The following is a 19929-nucleotide window of genomic DNA, read 5'->3' on the forward strand; positions in this document are numbered from 1 at the left end:
TTACGAGCTAAAGGATTGGGCATATTTTTCCTTTATCCTTGGCCACATTTTCTGCACAATCTTTCCTATTGTTTTCAGAGCTTCTGGGCAGTGGCACAACAACTGTTTAAAAAGAAACGTGGCTGAAACAGATTGACAAGAAATGCTTACTCTGCCACCTACCTACCATAATGAAGGAATAATAGCTAAAAGTTCAGAACCAGTTGCTTTTCCTCTTGCTTCTCTATGGAACTGAAGAGATAAGTAAGTGATAATCTGGTGTATCTCCAACGTGGCTGTCTGTATTTATCCTGCTGGAAAGTGGGCTTCTGGATTTCCAAATGTTGGGCAGCAGTTTATTTTCAGCCTTGCCTAGTTGTGATACCCTGTGTTTAGAACCAGGGCAATCTCATCTTCAGCCCACTTTGTTAATGAGTTAGCACTGGGTGTCACTGCTGGTGAAAGGGGTACTTAGCATCGCCAATCCTGTAATTCAGACAAGTCTTGCTAGCCTCAGTCTTGAGAGGGAGGAAGGAAAATGGGAAATAGCAAAACGTCCATCCGGGGCTCCAGAGCTGTCTGCTCACCCCCAGCTGCAGCCTGGACCCTCTGACTCCTCGTGCCCCAAAGGGAATGTGTGTTTCCTGAGCAAGTGATGATACAACAGGCAGAGTGACGGCTGGGGGGTGAGAAAAACAAACAAGTTGAACCTCTACAACAGGGTTTAGGCCAGGCAGTTATTATTATTTTTCCCCATCCATTAAATATCATTGTGATTCCCAGAGCTGCTTTTTGCACGCCAGTGTTGAAGCACACGCTGTGAGCCCCATGTGGTTTCTTTTCCTCATACGGACTGGGAGATTTTCTTTTGCTGTGATGTGAACTTGAAATCTTGGCAGAAAAATAAAATGAAACCAGCCAACTGAAATCTCCATGGGGAGCTGCAGTCTGCTCCAGCCACACTCCAGCAAGGGCAGCTCACAGCTCTGCTCTGCTCTTACTCAGCCTGGCCTGCCACAGAAGGGAGCAGGTGAAAAAGCTGCACCTCAAGTCTCTCCTGCTGGCCTGGGCAGAAGGACAGCGGTAATTTCCAATTTTGGTAAATTCCAACCTGCTGATAGTGCCCTGCCTGCATTCCCCTGCCTTTGAGATGTGACTCTGGGGGGAAAGGAGAAAGGAAAGGAAAGGAAAGGAAAGGAAAGGAAAGGAAAGGAAAGGAAAGGAAAGGAAAGGAAAGGAAAGGAAAGGAAAGGAAAGGAAAGGAAAGGAAAGGAAAGGAAAGGAAAGGAAAGGAAAGGAAAGGAAAGGAAAGGAAAGGAAAGGAAAGGAAAGGAAAGGAAAGGAAAAAGGAAAGGAAAGGAAAGGGGAAAGGAAAAAGGAAAGGAAGCTGTCTCTAGGGTGGAAGGTGGGTGCTGAGATGGAATCTGAGCAGCATTGCATCTTCTGAGATAGATACCAAAATCTTACTGATGCCATGGGTTGAACTGCATAATAACCATCTTAAAATGCCCTGTGCATTTCCATGGTGACTGTAGTTCCTAGGCTCTATCCAGGGTACCAAGACATTTGTAATTAGTTTAAACTTCCAACAAATACCTACTTTTAACACACTGCCAACTGTCAAATGACAAATGCAGCTTTTTGATGTTAATGTATTTTAGACTGCTGGAACAATTGCCAAAGATCACCTGAAGTTTTAAGCCAGCAATGTGGGTCACTCTTGTTTTCTCAGAAATCGTCCAGAAAACCAGCAAATTATAATGTCACTTTACTAATTTTAGATTTTAAAGTAACATCTATGTTCTTCACAGCTTATTAGTTTTTCATCTATCTGTATATTTTGAAAAAGTTCCTAATGAATCATATCCAAACTTTATTACAGTTTGGTTTGAACTAAAGTACCTGACCATAGGAGGGATTATTTCAAACATGCAGGGATTTAGAATTTATTACAAAAATATGATCTTGACCTTTCATAGCATTTTATTAATGCGAAGTCCGGGCCTGTGTCAGGCTCTGGAAACAGACAATTGTGTCCTCAGGATGTGGTCACGGAGCAGCTGATAGCTGGAGCTTGTTTTATTTGTGTTTGAGGTGCTACACTGTGTTCTTTCCAAAACTTTTCCTTGCACTTAAAAAGGAAAGACTGCTGATATTAATGCAGTTTGGAAGTTTGTTTTCGTGGTATTTGTAGTTAATAAGTCAGCCTTAGGATCTTGCAGTTGTTTTATGTCCTTGGATCCTTCCTGAACTCCTGCATTTGTAATTGGAGTGATGCTCACTTATGGTATTTGCTGTTTATCTGTGCTCCCACCTGAACTCTTCTTAGAATTTTAATTTCAAACATTTATTCCTGTCTTCCTATCCAATGAAAGTACAGGAACCATTTTTACTTGAGATCTTTTAGAGCACAAAGCTCAAGAACGAAGCTAAAAAGAAGAAACTGAAGTTCTAAATGTCAAAATCGCCCATGATTTGAATTGAAATAATTTGCACAAACACTTTGTACAGGTGTAGCTAAAAGTGAGAAACACTACTCCCTGACTTAAGATGTGTTACCTGTCAGCAGCAGATTAAGCAACAGTAGAAATTAAGCATGGTATTAATTGCCCAAACACCATATTGAAAACTTCTTTTTTAAATAAATCTGACAAATCCCATTGCTTTAGGCTGTAATTTGCTGCTGTAGTGACACAAGGTGTCAGAGTTTACAAAACTAAAGAGAGACTCTGGGCCTCAGTAAATCAGGAAATACTTGAGATGGTTTGCAAGTGCTGCATGTTTGTTTGTTTGTTTGTTTGTTTGTTTTATTATTCCATGAGGTAGCCTGTGTTTTAACACTGCTTTCCACTGAAAGGCACAGAGTGAAGTAATTAAACTGACTAAAAGTCACTGCTGGTTAAATCCAGGCACACTGTATACACCCATCACATGCTATAGCAGTTCAGAAGGGATCTTGGCAGCGATTTCACAAACCATTGTTTCCATCAAAGTCCAATTTGCTCTCTATTACCACCTGGGGATGGGATGGCTTCCAGGAAATGGGACACTTGATATTATACTAAATAAATCTTCAGCACCTCTAAGACTTCTGCATGCCTAAAGGTAAAAATGTAGCATCTTCCACATTTTTAGGCAACTTAATATTTTGCATGGTTGGTGTTACTGGAATGAGGCAAAACAGGGGAGGTTCTGGGGAGTGGTTCCTCATCACATGCTCCCATGAAATGAAGCTCACTTGACAGATCTAAAGAAATATGTTACTGTTAGATGCATACTGAATAATATGCATAAATGAATATCAATTGTCATTTACTGTCTTTTGAGGAGCCAGATTGCTAAATCCTCTGTACAGTTCACAGCATTATGAGCATTTTCCCTCCTGAAATAATCCCTTGGGGAGATCTGTGCCTTTCCCTTTTCCTCCCACCTTTGCTGTTACAAAATCGAGAATATGAACACCAAATTTGCTGTTACCAGAAGGAAAGAATAGTAAATACAACTTTACTAATTCCATGACGTTTGTAGTTTTCTATGCCTGGTTTATTGTTTTTTGACACTTAAGTTTTCAGTAACATCCAGTTCTGATAGTTCTGCATTTTAGCTCACTATTCAAGTCATACCTTCTTCTCAGAGTATGTATGGATTCTCTTGTTGCTTTAGGAGTTGTTTTGAAAACAGTAGTGTTACCTTTCCTTTGAACACTTGGGTGTTGCAATTGCAGCTTTATTTTTGTTTTTCCAGGCATTTCATGTGACATCTACCTGAAGGCTCATTTTGGTCAGCAAGTGAAACTAGTAAAGCTGCTTGACAATGGTGGCACACAAGGACTGATCCCAGTGTGTGATGAGTCCAGGTGACTTTGGTGATCAATTCAAAAGGGAAGCTCTGCTCCAGGGGCTCTCTATTGCTCCTGAGCAGAGACATAATTTACCTTCTTGGGCCTAGAAGTGCCTGTAATTTAGAAGTTTGTGAGGAATTAGACCTGAGTGAATCATCTGAGAAGCTTTCCATAATGGCTTGATTTAAATGTGTTTCTAATTGTCAGAACGGAGTTGGAAATAAGTTTATTTACAAAAGCAGCGTGTCTCTTTCTACACCATTAACTTCTCATAAAGGCAAGTGCTGTCCCCCTCAAAAAGGGTGGGTGGTCAGCACTTACGTCAAAACATGAGAGTTTTCAAATTAATAGGAAGGCTGGGGAAAAACTCTAAGTATGGATAAACTGGGAAGCCATTAGGACAAGAATTAAAAAATCTGAGGAAGCTGGGGGTGATGTTTGAGTCCTGTGTTTTACCCTAGGACTTCCCCTTGCTAGGAAGAGGGGCTGTGATCAGAGGGGGTGACTGGGGCACGGCTGGGACTGGAGGAGGACCAGGAGCAGGTATCACCGTGAGCTCTGCAGGGCAGCCTCCCTGAGCTGGGGCAGTGCCCAGCAGGGCAGCTCAGAGCAGGCTCCTCCCGTGGTGCTCTGAGCCCGCAGCTGCCCCTGAATCCCAGCGATTCCAGTGCAATGGAAGATGGGAGGAATGGAAACAGAGCAGTGTTGGGTGGCTGCTGCTGCTCCTGGACCTTGTTTTGGGGAGAACTGCTCTCATTTGCTTGCATTAGCTGTGGGAATAATGTGTTTAAAAACAGCCTGCTGAAAAATTAATCTTGAATAAAAGAGGGGAAAAAACCAGCAAAATTTGTCTGTGGAACAGCTTGGAGAGCTGGGAAATCTTGGAATTGTCTTATACTATGGTGTGGGCACTGCAGAAATTCAGCAGCGTGGCCCTGTTACTTTTTACATGGGATTCACACTATAGTGGCTTTTATTTTCTTAAAACTTACCCTGCATTTCAAGTTCTAGAGTTGAAACCAAGGTTTCATGTTTAAAAGACATGAAATTGCATTTTGCTTTTCTTAATTTTCCCTGTCTCTGCATTTTGCTTATGTTAATGTCAGTACCTTTATGACCAAATGAGTTTGACATTGAGGCATAAATACACAAAGTTCTGACTTTTCTTCAGGTTTCTAGAAACATTTACAGTATTTGAATATGAAAGTACTTCAAAGCCTCATTCAAAAATGAAAGGGGCATTTTTATAAGAATTTCAGTGCTGCACTGCCCGTTTGGTCATGGACAGCTGGATTTTCACTCTAGTCCACAGCTCTGCAGGGAGATGGACTGGGATGAAGTCCATAAAAAAACCCCAAAAGTTAGAGAAGTCTGCTGATCTAGATCTGGTTGTCATTGTAATGAAGAATCTTGTTTACCAAACTGGAGTGATGATAAAGGTTATATATACTTCAGGGCAGGGGGATGTCCTGGGGTGACTGGGAATGGGAAATAGATTCGTTTTTTTGGTTTTTTAAATTGCTTCCTTGAAGAAAAACATATATTCCTGGGCAAGATTACTAAACTGAGCATAGTGCTGGGTGGGTGCTGCACTTGAAACCCGCACAGACAGTAACTGGGGCAAGTTTAGGGGGTGCAATTCCAAGAGGTAAGTGGTGAAATGGCAAACACAGAGTGTGGAGCCTCCTCACCTGTCACTCAGCAAAGAGGGATTCATTCCAGAAGCAAAAATAATATTGACTAAAAAAAAATCTCCAGGTCCTGTTAGGATACTGGGGGCCGGGTGCGGAAATGGTGTTTGAAACTGGGGGGGCAGCTCTGGGGAGCTCTGCTGTCCTTCCCAGCAGTGTCTCAGCAATGACAGGATGTTTGTGGGATCCAAGGAGTATCCTATCCATCACGCTGGCCAGCCCTGTGGCTTAGTTTAGAATATCACCTCTTTCCCCAAACATTTGTCTCCTTCGTGTTAACAGAATCCTTTCCTCCTCCTGTTCAGCCGCACCTTGTCCTTCTTTTGGTCAGAGGATGAAAAAACCCAGCATTTACAGCCCACACGCCCCAGATTTAGCTTAGTACAGCCAAGCTTACAGAAGAGGAAGACGTTTGTGTTAATTAATGCTCTCCTGAATATGGTTAATTTTGTGTCCCGGCTCTTTGGGTACTCCAGGTGAGTTTCATGTCATCCAAATCATGGCTTCAGGCACAAATCAGTGTTGGAGAAAGGGAGATACTGCAAGAGGCATTTAACTGCTGCACTTCACCCACCTCTCCCTGCAGTCATTAATTACCTCCTGAGGTGTGTTTCCATGAGTGTTCTTTCTGCTTTTGTGAATGCTATGTATTCAGAGCTGTTGTTATACTTTGAGAACTCTTAAGTCGGTAAGAAATTTGATTTCAGTTTTTAAAGGCAATATAAAAGTTTTCAAATTAAAATTTTGCTGCCTTTAAATTTAATTCCTTAACCTTCTATGTCTCCCAGTTGAATCTTCGCACATTTCATTGTTATTTAATTTCTCTAAAGAGGGTAATTCTTGATTCTCATCATAGTGAGGATATATGTATGCATATATTTGCAGCCATATGAATGCTACAGTGTCTGTTTGTTCAGGTTTGCTGGTTGGGATTGGTGTTGTTTTTCACTCTCTTAGAACTGCTAAAAGCAATGAAGATTAACAGTGGTCCTAAGAGTGACAGGGGAATATTTTGTATTTTAGTTTGGTGATCTTAAAAGCTAACAGGGTTAAGGAAAAAATGGATTTTTGAGAGGAGTGTAAGAAATGTGAGAGACTGAAAAGAGCCTTTCTAAAGGCAGAGAGAATTTTTTTCACCTTCTGCATAGCTGCCAAAGCATAAGGCTTAAAAATGTTGTTTGTTACGATTCCTCCACCTCCTTGCTGCATGTACTGGAGCTGCCTTTCCCTCACACTTCATCTGTCTCCGCTCATCTGCAAACTGAAGTGACCTGGGAGAGTGCTGGGAAGGGACCGGGGAGGAGCAGACACAGGAGCTGCAGCCCCCGGGACAGAAGCTGCTTGTGGAGGGCTGTGAGCAGTCAGGCGTGTTCCCTGCTGCTAAACCCACTTCATGCAAAGGGGATGGAGCGCTGTAATCCTGGTTCTGTGACAGGGGGTGGGGCTGGGTTGCTGCTCCTGGTCCGGACCCCACACTTCAGAGAGCACCAGGAAACGTGGACAGGACCCGGGCTGGCGGCAGGGTCTGGGAAATGCACAATGCAGCCCAGTGAGGAGCTCCTTCCTTCCTTCTGTTCAGTGTCTGAGCGATGAAGTGAGGGGCTCATCAGACAGTGTGAGTACCATGGGGAGGAGAGGACTCTGTGCAGCTTCTACAAAGTGAGGAGCTCCTTCCTTCTGTCGAGTGAGTGATGAAGTGAGGGGCTCATCAGACTGTGTGAGTACCAGGGGGAGGAGAGGACTCTGTGGAGCTCCTACAAAGTGGGGAGCTCATTCCTTCTGTTCAATGAGCGATGAAGTGAGGGGTTCATCAGACAGTGTGAGTACCATGGGGAGGAGAGGACTCTGTGCAGGAGGCTGGTCCAGAGCTGTGTTTCTGGGGCTGCATGAAGAGCTCTGCCAGCTCACCAGGTGCATGTGTGTGCTGTCAAGGTGCTGGGTGTTTCTGAGAGTTCAGTGTGTGCTCAAGCACTCCTCACACCCAGCTTTCAGGGTGCCAGCTGTGGAGGGAGCATCAGGATGTGCCTTACACCGAGTTCAGAGCACCAGCAGAACTTTAAATCTGGGCTTGTGTGGGGTTCAGCACCAGTATAAAAGGGGAAAAAGCCATTTCCACAGGCTTGGGACTTTGGAGGAATGTTCTTCACAGCCTTAAAAGTGCCATCACATTCCTGGTGTTTTAGCACAGAATGTGTCAGCTTTTCCCAGAAGGATGGGAGCTTGCTGCATGAGCTGCCTGTTGTATTTGAAGACCATTCTGGTAATAGAAGACATTTAAACAGATAGGGCAGGAGATGGGTTAACATGAAAATCTACTTTGCATGTTTTAAGCAGTAGGGTTATTTTTTCAGTAGAAAATTACCAAAATAACTGTCCTTAAGACAAATGTTGGACCCTTTTCTTTCTCTTCTCTTCTCTTCTCTTCTCTTCTCTTCTCTTCTCTTCTCTTCTCTTCTCTTCTCTTCTCTTCTCTTCTCTTCTCTTCTCTTCTCTTCGTTAGAAGATGTTTTATGTGAATGAAAATGACAGACAAGGGGCATACTACAAACTTTTCAGCTCTTACAATCACTTGTGTTTATTGTGGGTTTAAAATGCAGTCAGAGCAGACATGTCTGTGTGCATTGCCCAGGCTGTCATGCTCTCCCTGGAGCTTTGTGTGACTCTTCATTCTTCTCACTTGGACAAATGTTCCCAGGTCTTGTGTCTGTGCTGAGCAGAGCAGGGCTGGTCACCCTTAGTCCATGTGCTGCCCCTGGGGACAGGCAGGAGTGGCTGAGCATCCCAGCTGCCACTGCAGGGACAGCAGCACAGCCTGGGCTCAGGGCTGGCCCTGTCCTGTGTCCCCTCCATGAGAGCACAGCCTGGGCTCAGGGCTGGCCCTGTCCTGTGTCCCCTCCATGGGAGCACAGCCTGGGCTCACTGGCATGGCCCTGTCCTGTGTCCCCTCCATGAGAGCACAGCCTGGGCTCAGGGCTGGCCCTGTCCTGTGTCCCCTCCATGGGAGCACAGCCTGGGCTCACTGGCATGGCCCTGTCCTGTGTCCCCTCCATGAGAGCACAGCCTGGGCTCAGGGCTGGCCCTGTCCTGTGTCCCCTCCATGAGAGCACAGCCTGGGCTCAGGGCTGGCCCTGTCCTGTGTCCCCTCCATGAGAGCACAGCCTGGGCTCAGGGCTGGCCCTGTCCTGTCCTGTGTCCCCTCCATGAGAGCACAGCCTGGGCTCACTGGCATGGCCCTGTCCTGTGTCCCCTCCATGAGAGCACAGCCTGGGCTCAGGGCTGGCCCTGTCCTGTGTCCCCTCCATGAGAGCACAGCCTGGGCTCACTGGCATGGCCCTGTCCTGTGTCCCCTCCATGAGAGCACAGCCTGGGCTCACTGGCATGGCCCTGTCCTGTGTCCCCTCCATGAGAGCACAGCCTGGGCTCAGGGCTGGCCCTGTCCTGTGTCCCCTCCATGGGAGCACAGCCTGGGCTCACTGGCATGGCCCTGTCCTGTGTCCCCTCCATGAGAGCACAGCCTGGGCTCAGGGCTGGCCCTGTCCTGTGTCCCCTCCATGAGAGCACAGCCTGGGCTCAGGGCTGGCCCTGTCCTGTGTCCCCTCCATGAGAGCACAGCCTGGGCTCAGGGCTGGCCCTGTCCTGTGTCCCCTCCATGAGAGCACAGCCTGGGCTCAGGGCTGGCCCTGTCCTGTGTCCCCTCCATGAGAGCACAGCCTGGGCTCAGGGCTGGCCCTGTCCTGTGTCCCCTCCATGAGAGCACAGCCTGGGCTCAGGGCTGGCCCTGTCCTGTGTCCCCTCCATGAGAGCACAGCCTGGGCTCAGGGCTGGCCCTGTCCTGTGTCCCCTCCATGAGAGCACAGCCTGGGCTCAGGGCTGGCCCTGTCCTGTGTCCCCTCCATGAGAGCACAGCCTGGGCTCACTGGCATGGCCCTGTCCTGTGTCCCCTCCATGAGAGCACAGCCTGGGCTCAGGGCTGGCCCTGTCCTGTGTCCCCTCCATGAGAGCACAGCCTGGGCTCACTGGCATGGCCCTGTCCTGTGTCCCCTCCATGAGAGCACAGCCTGGGCTCACTGGCATGGCCCTGTCCTGTGTCCCCTCCATGAGAGCACAGCCTGGGCTCAGGGCTGGCCCTGTCCTGTGTCCCCTCCATGAGAGCACAGCCTGGGCTCACTGGCATGGCCCTGTCCTGTGTCCCCTCCATGAGAGCACAGCCTGGGCTCACTGGCATGGCCCTGTCCTGTGTCCCCTCCATGAGAGCACAGCCTGGCTCACTGGCATGGCCCTGTCCTGTGTCCCCTCCATGAGAGCACAGCCTGGGCTCAGGGCTGGCCCTGTCCTGTCCTGTGTCCCCTCCATGAGAGCACAGCCTGGGCTCAGGGCTGTCCTGTCCTGTGTCCCCTCCATGTCCCCTCTCCCAGCACGATTCCCTGACCCGGCTCACCTGGCCTTGCTGCTGCCAAGGGCATTCCCAGTCCCTCTGCTGCAGGGATAAGGGGGTGCCCAGGTGCTGTGTGTCCTGGATGGCACTTGGGACCAGGAGCAGCCACTCCAGATGAAAAGAACTGAAATTAAATTGCAGAGTGTTTAGTTGGGGCATTTTCTGCCCTGTTTTCTGCCCCTTCCAGTGCAACCTGGAAGGCATGGCAAAGGTTACTGGTAACTTGCTGTCTTTATTGTAATGTCCATACAATGTGACTTCTGGGTTTTATTCTAAATTAACAATTCTGCTCACATTTGTTCTCTTGCAGAAGTGCACAATACAACTACCTAGCTTTATTTAATGGCCTCTATCTCTAAACAGTAGTTTTCCCTATGGATTTTGACATGCATATTATTCACATCTTGAGTTGTGGATAAAATACCCAGGAACTTATTTAACATAAATGAAATTTGAGACAGAAAAATGTATTTTGCCTCTGTGGCATACAGTTTGGGATGTTAAGAAACAATTCAGTCTGTCTCTGTAGCATCTGGTGTTCTCCAGTAAAATAAGAAGCATTTGTCTGCATTACAGGTTGTGGTGTTTGGTCCCTAGAGCTAGGTTAATCCCAGCCTCATTGCACTCCAGAAGTTACAGTGCAAGTGTTGTTCAAATAATTAAGTTCATACACACATTTTACAGGTATTTTCAATTTTAAAGATATGAAACAAAATTACTCCTAGGAGAAAAGCTCCTGATTTGGAGATGCACTGTGACTCTTTAGTACTTCTGTGAAAGAAAAAGCTAAAAGTGACTTTTTTCCCTGCTTGGCCTTTGAAATACTCCTTTTGAAGGACAGTAATTGAACTGTGCTTTTCCATTCCATTTCAGGTTTTTCTTCTGTAATCATGGCAAAACCTTATGAATTTAACTGGCAGAAGCCAGTTCCCTCTTTTATGCAAGATGGAGCTGTGTTTGATAGATACGAAGAGGTGAGACCCAGTTGCCTTTCATTTGCTATTCTCTTTTAAATATGCAGAAGTGCCAGAATATTTCATGTTTTGCTTTCATTGTACACAAAGAAACTTTAATTTTTTTCTGGTAATACCCTCAAAATATCTGTGGGGAGGCAATACCAACACACTTTATTGCTAGGTAGGGTTTTTTCTGCTTTTAAAAGAAATGGCTTTAAAATATATTTAATCCCTCTGATTTGACATAAGCCCTGAGGAAGAGAAAAGGAGAATTGGATCAAAATATCTGTAACGTGTATAAAACTCTCATCTTTGCAGATTCATAAAGCACATTATTAAACAAAGTGAATCCTTCCATTTTTTGTATATCTATCAAATGGAGGGAGGGAGAATATTGCTTTTTTTTTTTTTGATATATAAACTGAGGACCTACCTATTACAGAGGAAAGGAAGAGAACACAGAATATTCATTTTCTGATTCAAATGCATCACTTGAGAACTGGAGTGGTTTTATCTACTTTAGAAAATCAATCTCTACTCTATCTGAAATATGATTGCTATGATCCTGCTTTCAGCTGTGCTTTAATCCACATTTAATAAAGGAATGCAAAACAGGGCATTTTACACAGGCAGCTGAAATAAAGTGCTGAGAAGTTTACCCTGTACTCAGCATTGATATGCTGGTAAGAATAATTTTATCAGGGTGTACTTTTAATCTTGTTTGAGCAGGAGATGTCTGTGAGGTGGAGGTAAGTGCCTCCAGGGATATTAGTATTTTCTTATCTTTTGCAATGGAAGTAAAAGGTATTTTTTGTCACGAGGCCTGCCATGATAGGGATAGTTGGTTTACCCTGTGTTTCCAGATTTGGGGCCAGATAAATGAAGTAGATAGTGTTGGAGATGGGGAAAAAAGCTTTCTCTTCCTTCAGCAGACCCTGCTGCAGCCACAGCCTGTGAGGAGTGAGTGAGGGCCCCAAACCCCCAGAAAGGGGGTCCTGCTTTCCCCCTGCTTTCCCCCCTCAGCAGAGCGTTGTTTGCCCATCCTGTGAGCCCCTCCTGCTCCAGGCTGCTGCAGTTTGTTCCAGGCTTTTTGCAGCACACTTGGGAGCCTGCTTGGTTTCCTCACAGAGGACTCTTCCCACAAATCCTCCTTGCTCTTCAGTTAAGGCAGTCAGGAAGTTCTGGATCCTCTTTTTCTTGAAGAAGTGATTGATTCTGCTTTTCCTGAATTTCAGCTTAATTTATGATGCTCTAATTGGGGCTGGAGGTGTGAGGGGGAAATCTCTTTTTCAATTCAGCTAATCTGATTTTTGCCTTGCCCAGTCTCTCTGGAATGGCATTCTTTCCTGATTTCTCCTACAAATCAATATCCTTCAGGCTCTGCTTGTCATTCACTCTGGCTGCAAAGCACTCACAGCATGTACACTGCCACAGTGCAACAGAAAAGGGCTTCCCACATTCTGCACGTTTAAAGGAAGTGTGGCCATTTGATCCTGAAGGTGGCCTTGGCAAATTATGTATTTTTTACCTTAAAGCATTTAATTTTCAATAAATTTCTTGAAGTTCCATTTCATTAAGATTTTTTATTAGGTAGGAATCACCGCTTCTATTTAATAAAACATCTTCATTTAGTTGAAATGAGGTAGGAAAATATTAGTTGAGACACTGTGCATTCCAGTGTCTCAAGTGTCCACAATAAGACAAATCATTAAAAGTGATCTCTTTTTTAAAAGCTTGCCTCCCTTGTTTCTGTTTTTTTTGGGGAACAGAAAATTCTGCAGGAGGGTCTTTGGGAAGGAACAGAACAATCCTTTATGTTCAAATGATAAATAATTGATATTTGTCAAACTGACTCAAATAATGGTCTGTATTTCTTTTCTATAGGAATCTTTTGTCTTTGAGAGCAACTGTCTCTTCCAAGTGGATGAATTTGGTTTCTTTCTGAGCTGGAAAAGTGAAGGAAAGGTATATTGCAATTATGTCAGGAATGTATATTGCATGTTATTGCACTTTATGTACACTCTGTTTTTAAAAAATCTAAAATATTGTGTTATTTTATTTACAAAACTAGTCTTCATGCTATTCTTTTTAGAATTGACAGCAGTGAAGCATTTAAGAAGGAATCAGCTGACATTAGAGGGAAATATGCTGCTTAGTGCTTATTAAGAGAGTTTGCCAATAAAGTTCACTGTTTATTTTTGCTGAAATTCCCGGTGGAGCCTTGTCTCAGCAGACCTTTGAACTTGTCTCCTTTTTGTCCTTTCAGGAGGGACAGGTGTTAGAATGCTCCCTGATCAACAGTGTTCGTTTTGGAGCTGTACCAAAGGTACTCTATCCTCACTTTTTACTGTCATTTTAACAAGCAAGGTTTAAGCTGAAGGTGAAATGCAGGATGGCATTCATTTCTTTAAATAATACCAGTAACCCAGCTCTTATTTTGCAATAACAGGCTCAAATCTGAAGTTTTGCAGTGATTTGTTGTGATTGCAGTGGGCAGGTTCAGTCATCTGGCCTTTCTGATGTGCTGCAGGGTTCAGGATGCTCTGAGAGCTGAGCAGACATTCAGAGCACGTATCAGGATATTTTAATTATCTTGTAACAGTTTATTGTAATACTTATTTAGGGATCTGAAAAAAACATGTTTCGTTTTCCATTCATTTTGTTTCACTCTGTTGGAATTTATTTTATCTTCTCTCTCCATTGGCATAAACTGTAGAAACATTTGCATCCCTCTTTATGCATTTATGTGGTCAGAGAGGGCAGCTGGTCACAGTCTGCCTTTTAAAGAGTTTCAGCAGAAGTACTAGCTAGGAGTTCTGGAGAACCCCAAGCCTGTGGAAATATGCTCAGTAGCATTCAGAAGGAATGTGCAGGGTTTTCTGCACTGGGTTGTGGCTGTCCTGCCAGCAGTCGTTCAGTTTAGGAGGTTTGCTGTGAGCCCTTTCACATGTAAAGTGGTTTTGTGTTGCTAACTCCCTCTTAGAAATGCCCTTGGGAGTCTGCAGGCCGAGATCTCTGCCCCACAGAAGGGGCAAGAGATGTGGTGATGCAGACAGCCCCGTGCCACAGCCCCACCAGTGTGCCCCAGCCTTCAGCCCTGCCTTAAAGACGTGCCCAGAAAGGCCAGCAGCAGGGACAGCAGCTCGTGTGACACCTCACAAGGAGCAGCCAGGGACCCACAGGGATCCTGACCTCAGCAGCTACGGACTTAACTAGATTGGAGTCATTAACTTAGAGATTAGTTCTGATCCTCTGGCTCAGTCCTTGGAGTGATTAATTTTTCTTCTTCGTGATGAAAATATGAGTTCTCACAATCATGTTCCTAACTGTTAGAATGTGTTGTTTTTTCCGGTTTGCACACAGTGTTTCTGAGTGAAAGCACTCATTTAAGATGACTGGCAAAGGTTTAAAGGTGTAAATGCATTTTTACCATGGTGCCTTGCATAACAGAAGTGTTGCAAATGTAGCAAGTTCTTAATTCTCTTTCACAGGATCCCAAAATACTGACTGCACTCGAGGCTGTGGGGAAATCAGAAAACGAGCTGGAAGGACGGATAGTGTGTGTCTGCAGTGGCACAGATCTGGTGAACATCAGCTTCACTTTCATGGTGGCAGAAACCACAGAAATAGCCAAGGTATTGCACAGTTAAACAGGGTGGGGGTTGAAAGCAGAGCTCACCAGCAGCGCTCAGTGGTTCTTCCTGAGCCTGCCTGCCTGGCTGACTGAAAAGCTGGGTTAGTGTGTGCTGCCCCACTCTTCCAGAGGACAGCAGACATCCCTGTGGAGCACGTCTGTGTGGTCCTGTCAGCCTGTGCATGCACAGTGGGTTATCAGAATTAACCCCTTGTGTACAGCACAGGGCATTCCCTGGGCTGTCAGTGCCTCTGGGAGGGGCTGGCTCAGCTGACTGGGATGGTGGTGCTGTGGGTCTGTGACAGGGGTGCTGAAGGGAAGGGCAATTGCTGCCATTCTCCTGGTGGGTGGAGCTCAGCCCTTCAAAATTCTGTTCTGGTAACCCAATTGTATCTTCTGGTAACCCAATTTAAAAAAACAAAAGCAGGAAAGGAAACTCTGTGCAGTTATGGGGATCCCAGTGTAGCCAGGCTCTTTGTGCTTCCCGTGGGCATGGAGCAGCCCTGAGGAAGCAATGGTGCTTTTTGACACGTCATCCTTCCTGAGAGCTGCACACTCAGCTCTCAGGCAAGCCCTGGCCTCCACCTGCCCTGGTAGCCAGCTGTGAACTGCTCTGAGGAACCTGCTGAGAGTGCTGACAGGACACTGCTAGCTGAGATCCAGCCATTCATGGGGGCTTGAAACACACACTCTGCTTTTCTTCTCTGTCTGTATGTATTATGGGTACTTAGGATTAGAATCTGTTCTGCCTGTGACATAAATATTAAACAGTGATCAGTATCACACACCTGGTAAATCCCCTCTTTTAAAACTGTTTGCTGAATGCAACATCACTAAATCCCTTGCCAGACCTGGTTTATTTTTCATTGCTTTGGATCCATACATTTGGAAGCACTGGCAATGCTGAGTAAACTCCTTTATAGGAGAAACACTTTATAACTTACATGGGTACACTAAATTGATTTTACTGTGTGTATTTTCAGCAGGCTTTAAGGGAAGTAACGTGTCAGAGTTATGTTTTGAAAGCTTTTGAAAAAAGAAGCAAAGCAAAGGAGGTGTTGGCAGCATTCACTTTCATACTCTGATTTATTCTGAAAGTTAAGTTTCTCAGATACCTTAGAGCTCAATAACCTGTATTAGACTAATTGGTTTGTGAGAATGTTGGCCCATTACAGAGGCTGTCACAAGAGATGAGCTAATTATGCTGTGGAGAAGATGTGGTGCTCATTAGCAGCCAGGCCTTACAGAATGGTGTGTCATGCTGCAGTGGGCAGGCTCTGAGCAGCCCGTGAAGGTCAGAGTCCTGCATCTGGGAGCCTTTCCACCAAAACACATATCCACAGCTGTCAGCAGAGATGATCCACCTCATCTCATATGATATGTTTGAGGCATGAGGGAGAGCAGAGAGCAGATCAAGCCAAAGAAATCAATGCAGAGCTTTCTAAGTTGCCTTGGCTGGGGAATTTGGCCTGTGCTGTGTTGACCTTTGGTATATGGTAAATACATCAACTTGCTACTGCACTTCTGTGCTAAAATGGAATTTTCTAGCAGTTGTCTGCACATACAAGTGCTCCTGCTTAATTCTTCCTGTTGTGTTCAGGAGAGAACATCTTTCCTGTGGGACACAGTAAATCCCCTGCAGAAGAAGCAAGCCTTTGCATGGCATTGGGTAGCTGTGCAGCTGCCAGCTGCAGCTTAAAATAGGCCTCAGATTAATCCAGGTTCAAAGCCCCTCCTTTGACATGACAGAGGCAGGAGTGTGGAGGGGAGGGGCAGTGACTGAAGCTTAAGCTGCCCGGATATGTGTGAGGGTTGTAAATGTGTGTAGGAAAGCTGTGGTGTGTGCTGTCCCCCCACTGCTGTGAGCAGCAGAGCCTGATTGGGATACTTTAGAATGAGGGAATTGAGTGGCAGATCCAAGCACAAAAGCTCAGAACCTTTCTGCCCAAAAGGCTTCTGTAGGTGATAACTTACAATTGGAAAAGGAGCAGCTGTTAGTCCCTGAAGGCTGGGTCAGAATGGGCCTGGCTAACCATGACAAAGGAAACTGGTGGGAATTCCTGGCATCTTCAGCCTGTCTGTGCTGTAGTGGTACATGGAGGCAGGTCCCTGGCACAGGGTGGCACAGGAGGACAGTCCCAGGGCCCTGGGGGTCCCTGGGGTGCCAGCTGTGGCAGTGTGGGCCCTCCCTGGGTGCCCATCCAGGCTGGCTGGTGTCACTGTCCTCCCCTGTGCCCCTGGTGCCCAGCAGGGCTGCCCAAGGCATTGCTGGGCTCAAGGGTAGCCACTGCAGCAACAAGAGTGTGTTTGTTATCTCCCCACTTGTCTCCAAGCTCCAGCTCTGGTATTTACATTCTATCTACTTAAATTTTATTGGTGTTTTCAGCTGAGAAGTTGGTTTTCATTTCCACTCTTAAAACAGCCACAAAATTGGGTGTATCTGTCTCTGATTGCAAGCAGCTGTCATGGTCCACTCCTAAAGCAGCTCCACTGTGGTACTAGAGAGTGACTGTAAAAGGTGGAATTTAAAACCTGATGTCTGGAATCCTGATTAAATCAGGTTATGTAAATGATCCTGAGCTAAAATTAACACACACACATACAGACACATATATTAGAGATGAGAGCATATGTGTGTATTTTTCTTTTTTACTTCCCAGATGGACTTTCTGTGCCCCAGTAATTGGATAATGTGTTTTCCTCAGTCTAGGACAGTTGAAAAGGCCAGTGAGAATTTGGGGGTGAATTTCCTTGGGGCAGAAGTGATCTAGTGCTGGTATCAGGCCTCAGCCCTTGGCACATGGGCTGCCTGTCCAACCCTGGCATTGGTCCAGTAAAGCTCTTGTGCTTCAGCCACCCAAAATCTGGACTTCTGGTCTTCTTTGCTCACCCATGCTGGCAATGCACGAAGGAGTTCAGCTTTAAAGGTTCACCTAAGTCAGCTTCTTTAACATTTCTTAATGTTAGTGCTTATCAGGGGTGGATTTGCCCTGGTGGTTGTTCTTTCCCAGCTCCAGCTGTTTCCTTGGAAAGGACCATCTCTCCACCTCAGAGATTCTGCCCTTCTTGAAAGTATGTTCCCCACGCCCTGCTGCAGAGGAGTTCAGTGAACACTCCTGGCTCAATTCAAGGAAGAGCCTTAGGTTAAAGTGATGGTCAGAGGCAAAGCTCCCACCCGTGTTGAAGACAATCTGGCTTTGGGAAGTGCTGGTGCATTCCTGTGGCAGTGTGTCCAGGATGGGAACAGCCACGGGGAGACAGGGTGGGAAGGAGATGGAGCAACCTTCTACACTGGTTTTACACCTTTGGTTGGATTGGATAGAAGATAGATGTATTCTGCCTGTGTGTCACTGAGACAGTGATTCACATTTGGTGGCCTAACCTGTGAGGCACCAGAATGAACAGAATGGACTAAAATGCTTCATTACTCACACACTGACAAACAACATATAGGTAAATGCAGGCTTTATCACACAGCTAACAATATCCATGGCATGGAAGTCAATGCAGTTCAAAACATTTCATTTTGACATTCCTAAACTTCTCAGCTTCTCAGTTGGGAAGGAATTTTATTTTTTCAGTTTAAATGGTTCTGGTAAGACAAAGCACTTCAGGTTGATTGCTTTTGTTGGTGTTTCTACTAATCAAACTCTTTGATTTACAAAAAAAATCTGTTGCACAGAATCATGGAACAGTTTGGGTTGGAAGGGACATTAAAGACCATCCAGTTCCAACTGCCCTGCCATGGGCAGGGACACCTTCCACAAGACCAGGTTGCCCATCCAGCCCAGCCCAATTGACCCTGATTGTTTTTCCCCCTTAATCATTTGGCCAAATCATATTGTTTAGAGGGCAAATAGAAAGTAGCAGAAAATTCCCATGGGATATTCCACAAATACATTACAGACAAGTTCTGTTTTCCCAAAGCTTTGTTTGTTTTGATGTTTCAAAGCAAAGCTTTTCAAGGAACCTGCAAAACACTCTTGAGCAGATCTCTAGAAGCCTCCAGCTGTTCTCTGTGTCCCACTGTGGAAGTATGTGGCTTATGTGTCACAGCACATGTGATAAACATTTCTAACTCATGACTGCCTCAGATATGTTACCACGGCTTACCTGTGTGTGTTATTCTGTATGTTATTCCATGTTCTCTAGAGAAATCTCCATATCTCAGCCTGCAGTTAACTCTGGGTGCTTTGCATGTGCTTTTCTGCCTTTCCATGTACATTCTTGGCTGTGCCACTGTGAATTATCAGTAAACTGGCATCTTTAGCCCTGGTTCTCCACAGCCAGGAGGCTGATTCCACTGTGAAAGCTCCAGTGTGTTTCTCTGGGTTTGCACACACGAGAGCCCAAGTGGCTCTTGCAGCTCCTTCCAGAGCAGAGCCCTCCAGGCTGGACAAGCCTCTCCAGGGCAGGGAGCTTGGCTGCAGTGGCAGCAGCCTGGGCACAGGGGCAGCTCCCAGCAGGGAGCCTGTGGGCCTCAGCTTTCCTGCTGGAGCAGCTGAAGGTCAGAGGGATCCCTTTTGTCTCCGTGGCAGTGTTTTCACAGCCGTGTCTGCTGAGATCAGTGCTGCGGTGGGCAGGGCAGGGGGAGGTTTGCCACTGCCACTCCTCAGCTCTCCTGGCTCTGCCTGCCTGGCTGGTTTTCCCGGAGCAGAGAGGAGTTGTGAGATGTTTGCACTGAGGGAGTGGGGACATCTGCTGGCTGAGGGCAAGGCCAGGGACTCCTGCCAGCCCACGTGTGTCCTGGGCAGAGGTGGGAAACAATTCTCTTTGGGCTTCCTGAGCCTTCAGCCCATGGAGCCCTTGGCAGCCAGTCCCACACCCTGAACCCCAAAATCAGAGGGCAGTGCCTCCCTGGCTTTCCTGATGCCTGCAGTAAGTGGAGTGCAGCTCTGGAGAGACTGGAAAAGGGAAGGTGAAACCTTGAGAGGTCTGGCAAGACTGACCCCATCGGTCAATAAGCCTTGCCTGGCCTTGTCTGGAATTTCATGAGCTGTAGGATGGGTTTTTTTTTAACCTTCCATAATTCTTGTCCTTTTTAACCCTGCCTAAATGAAAGGTTGATGGCTAAAATAGAGCTGAAAGGCCAAACTTATTTGTGCACCCTGCCAGCTGTGGCCGTGTTTCATCGGTGAACCTCAGCTAGCACGGGGCACTAAGTGCCTCAGAAGCATTTCAGTCTGACAGATAAAGCTAAGAGAGTGCTTCTTTGATTGATTTTTTTTGCTCCTTCTCCTTCTAGAGATGTTTGACAGGGTTTGATCTTGTCAGAGAAAAACACCACAGAGCTTGTTCCAGCCTGCAGTGTAGATTTTGCCCATTTCTGTCAGCCTAAGGGGGTCTGTGCTTAAGGTGCACTGGTGTTTGGTTTTGTTTCTTTTCATGACTGT

General features: G+C 46.0%; 1 protein-coding gene across 9 annotated transcripts in view; it reads left to right on the forward strand.

The window, feature by feature from the left end:
* Nucleotides 1-19929, forward strand: part of PLCB4 (phospholipase C beta 4) — a 191156-nt gene that overhangs the window by 93396 nt on the left and 77831 nt on the right. For 6 of the 9 annotated variants that reach the window (XM_064415698.1, XM_064415696.1, XM_064415701.1 and 3 more), the window contains 4 exons: nt 10820-10920; nt 12787-12867; nt 13169-13228; nt 14394-14537. The exons of 2 other annotated variants lie outside the window; for them this stretch is intronic. In XM_064415698.1, the coding sequence (XP_064271768.1) occupies nt 10837-10920; nt 12787-12867; nt 13169-13228; nt 14394-14537 (369 nt within the window). In that variant the 5' untranslated portion in view covers nt 10820-10836. Of the gene's footprint in view, nt 1-78; nt 244-10819; nt 10921-12786; nt 12868-13168; nt 13229-14393; nt 14538-19929 lie in introns of all 9 variants that reach the window. One more of the 9 variants, XM_064415699.1, reaches the window with a different exon arrangement.

Source organism: Passer domesticus, chromosome 3 (assembly GCF_036417665.1).
Source record: "Passer domesticus isolate bPasDom1 chromosome 3, bPasDom1.hap1, whole genome shotgun sequence".
In the NCBI taxonomy this organism is placed as follows: Eukaryota; Metazoa; Chordata; class Aves; order Passeriformes; family Passeridae; genus Passer; species Passer domesticus.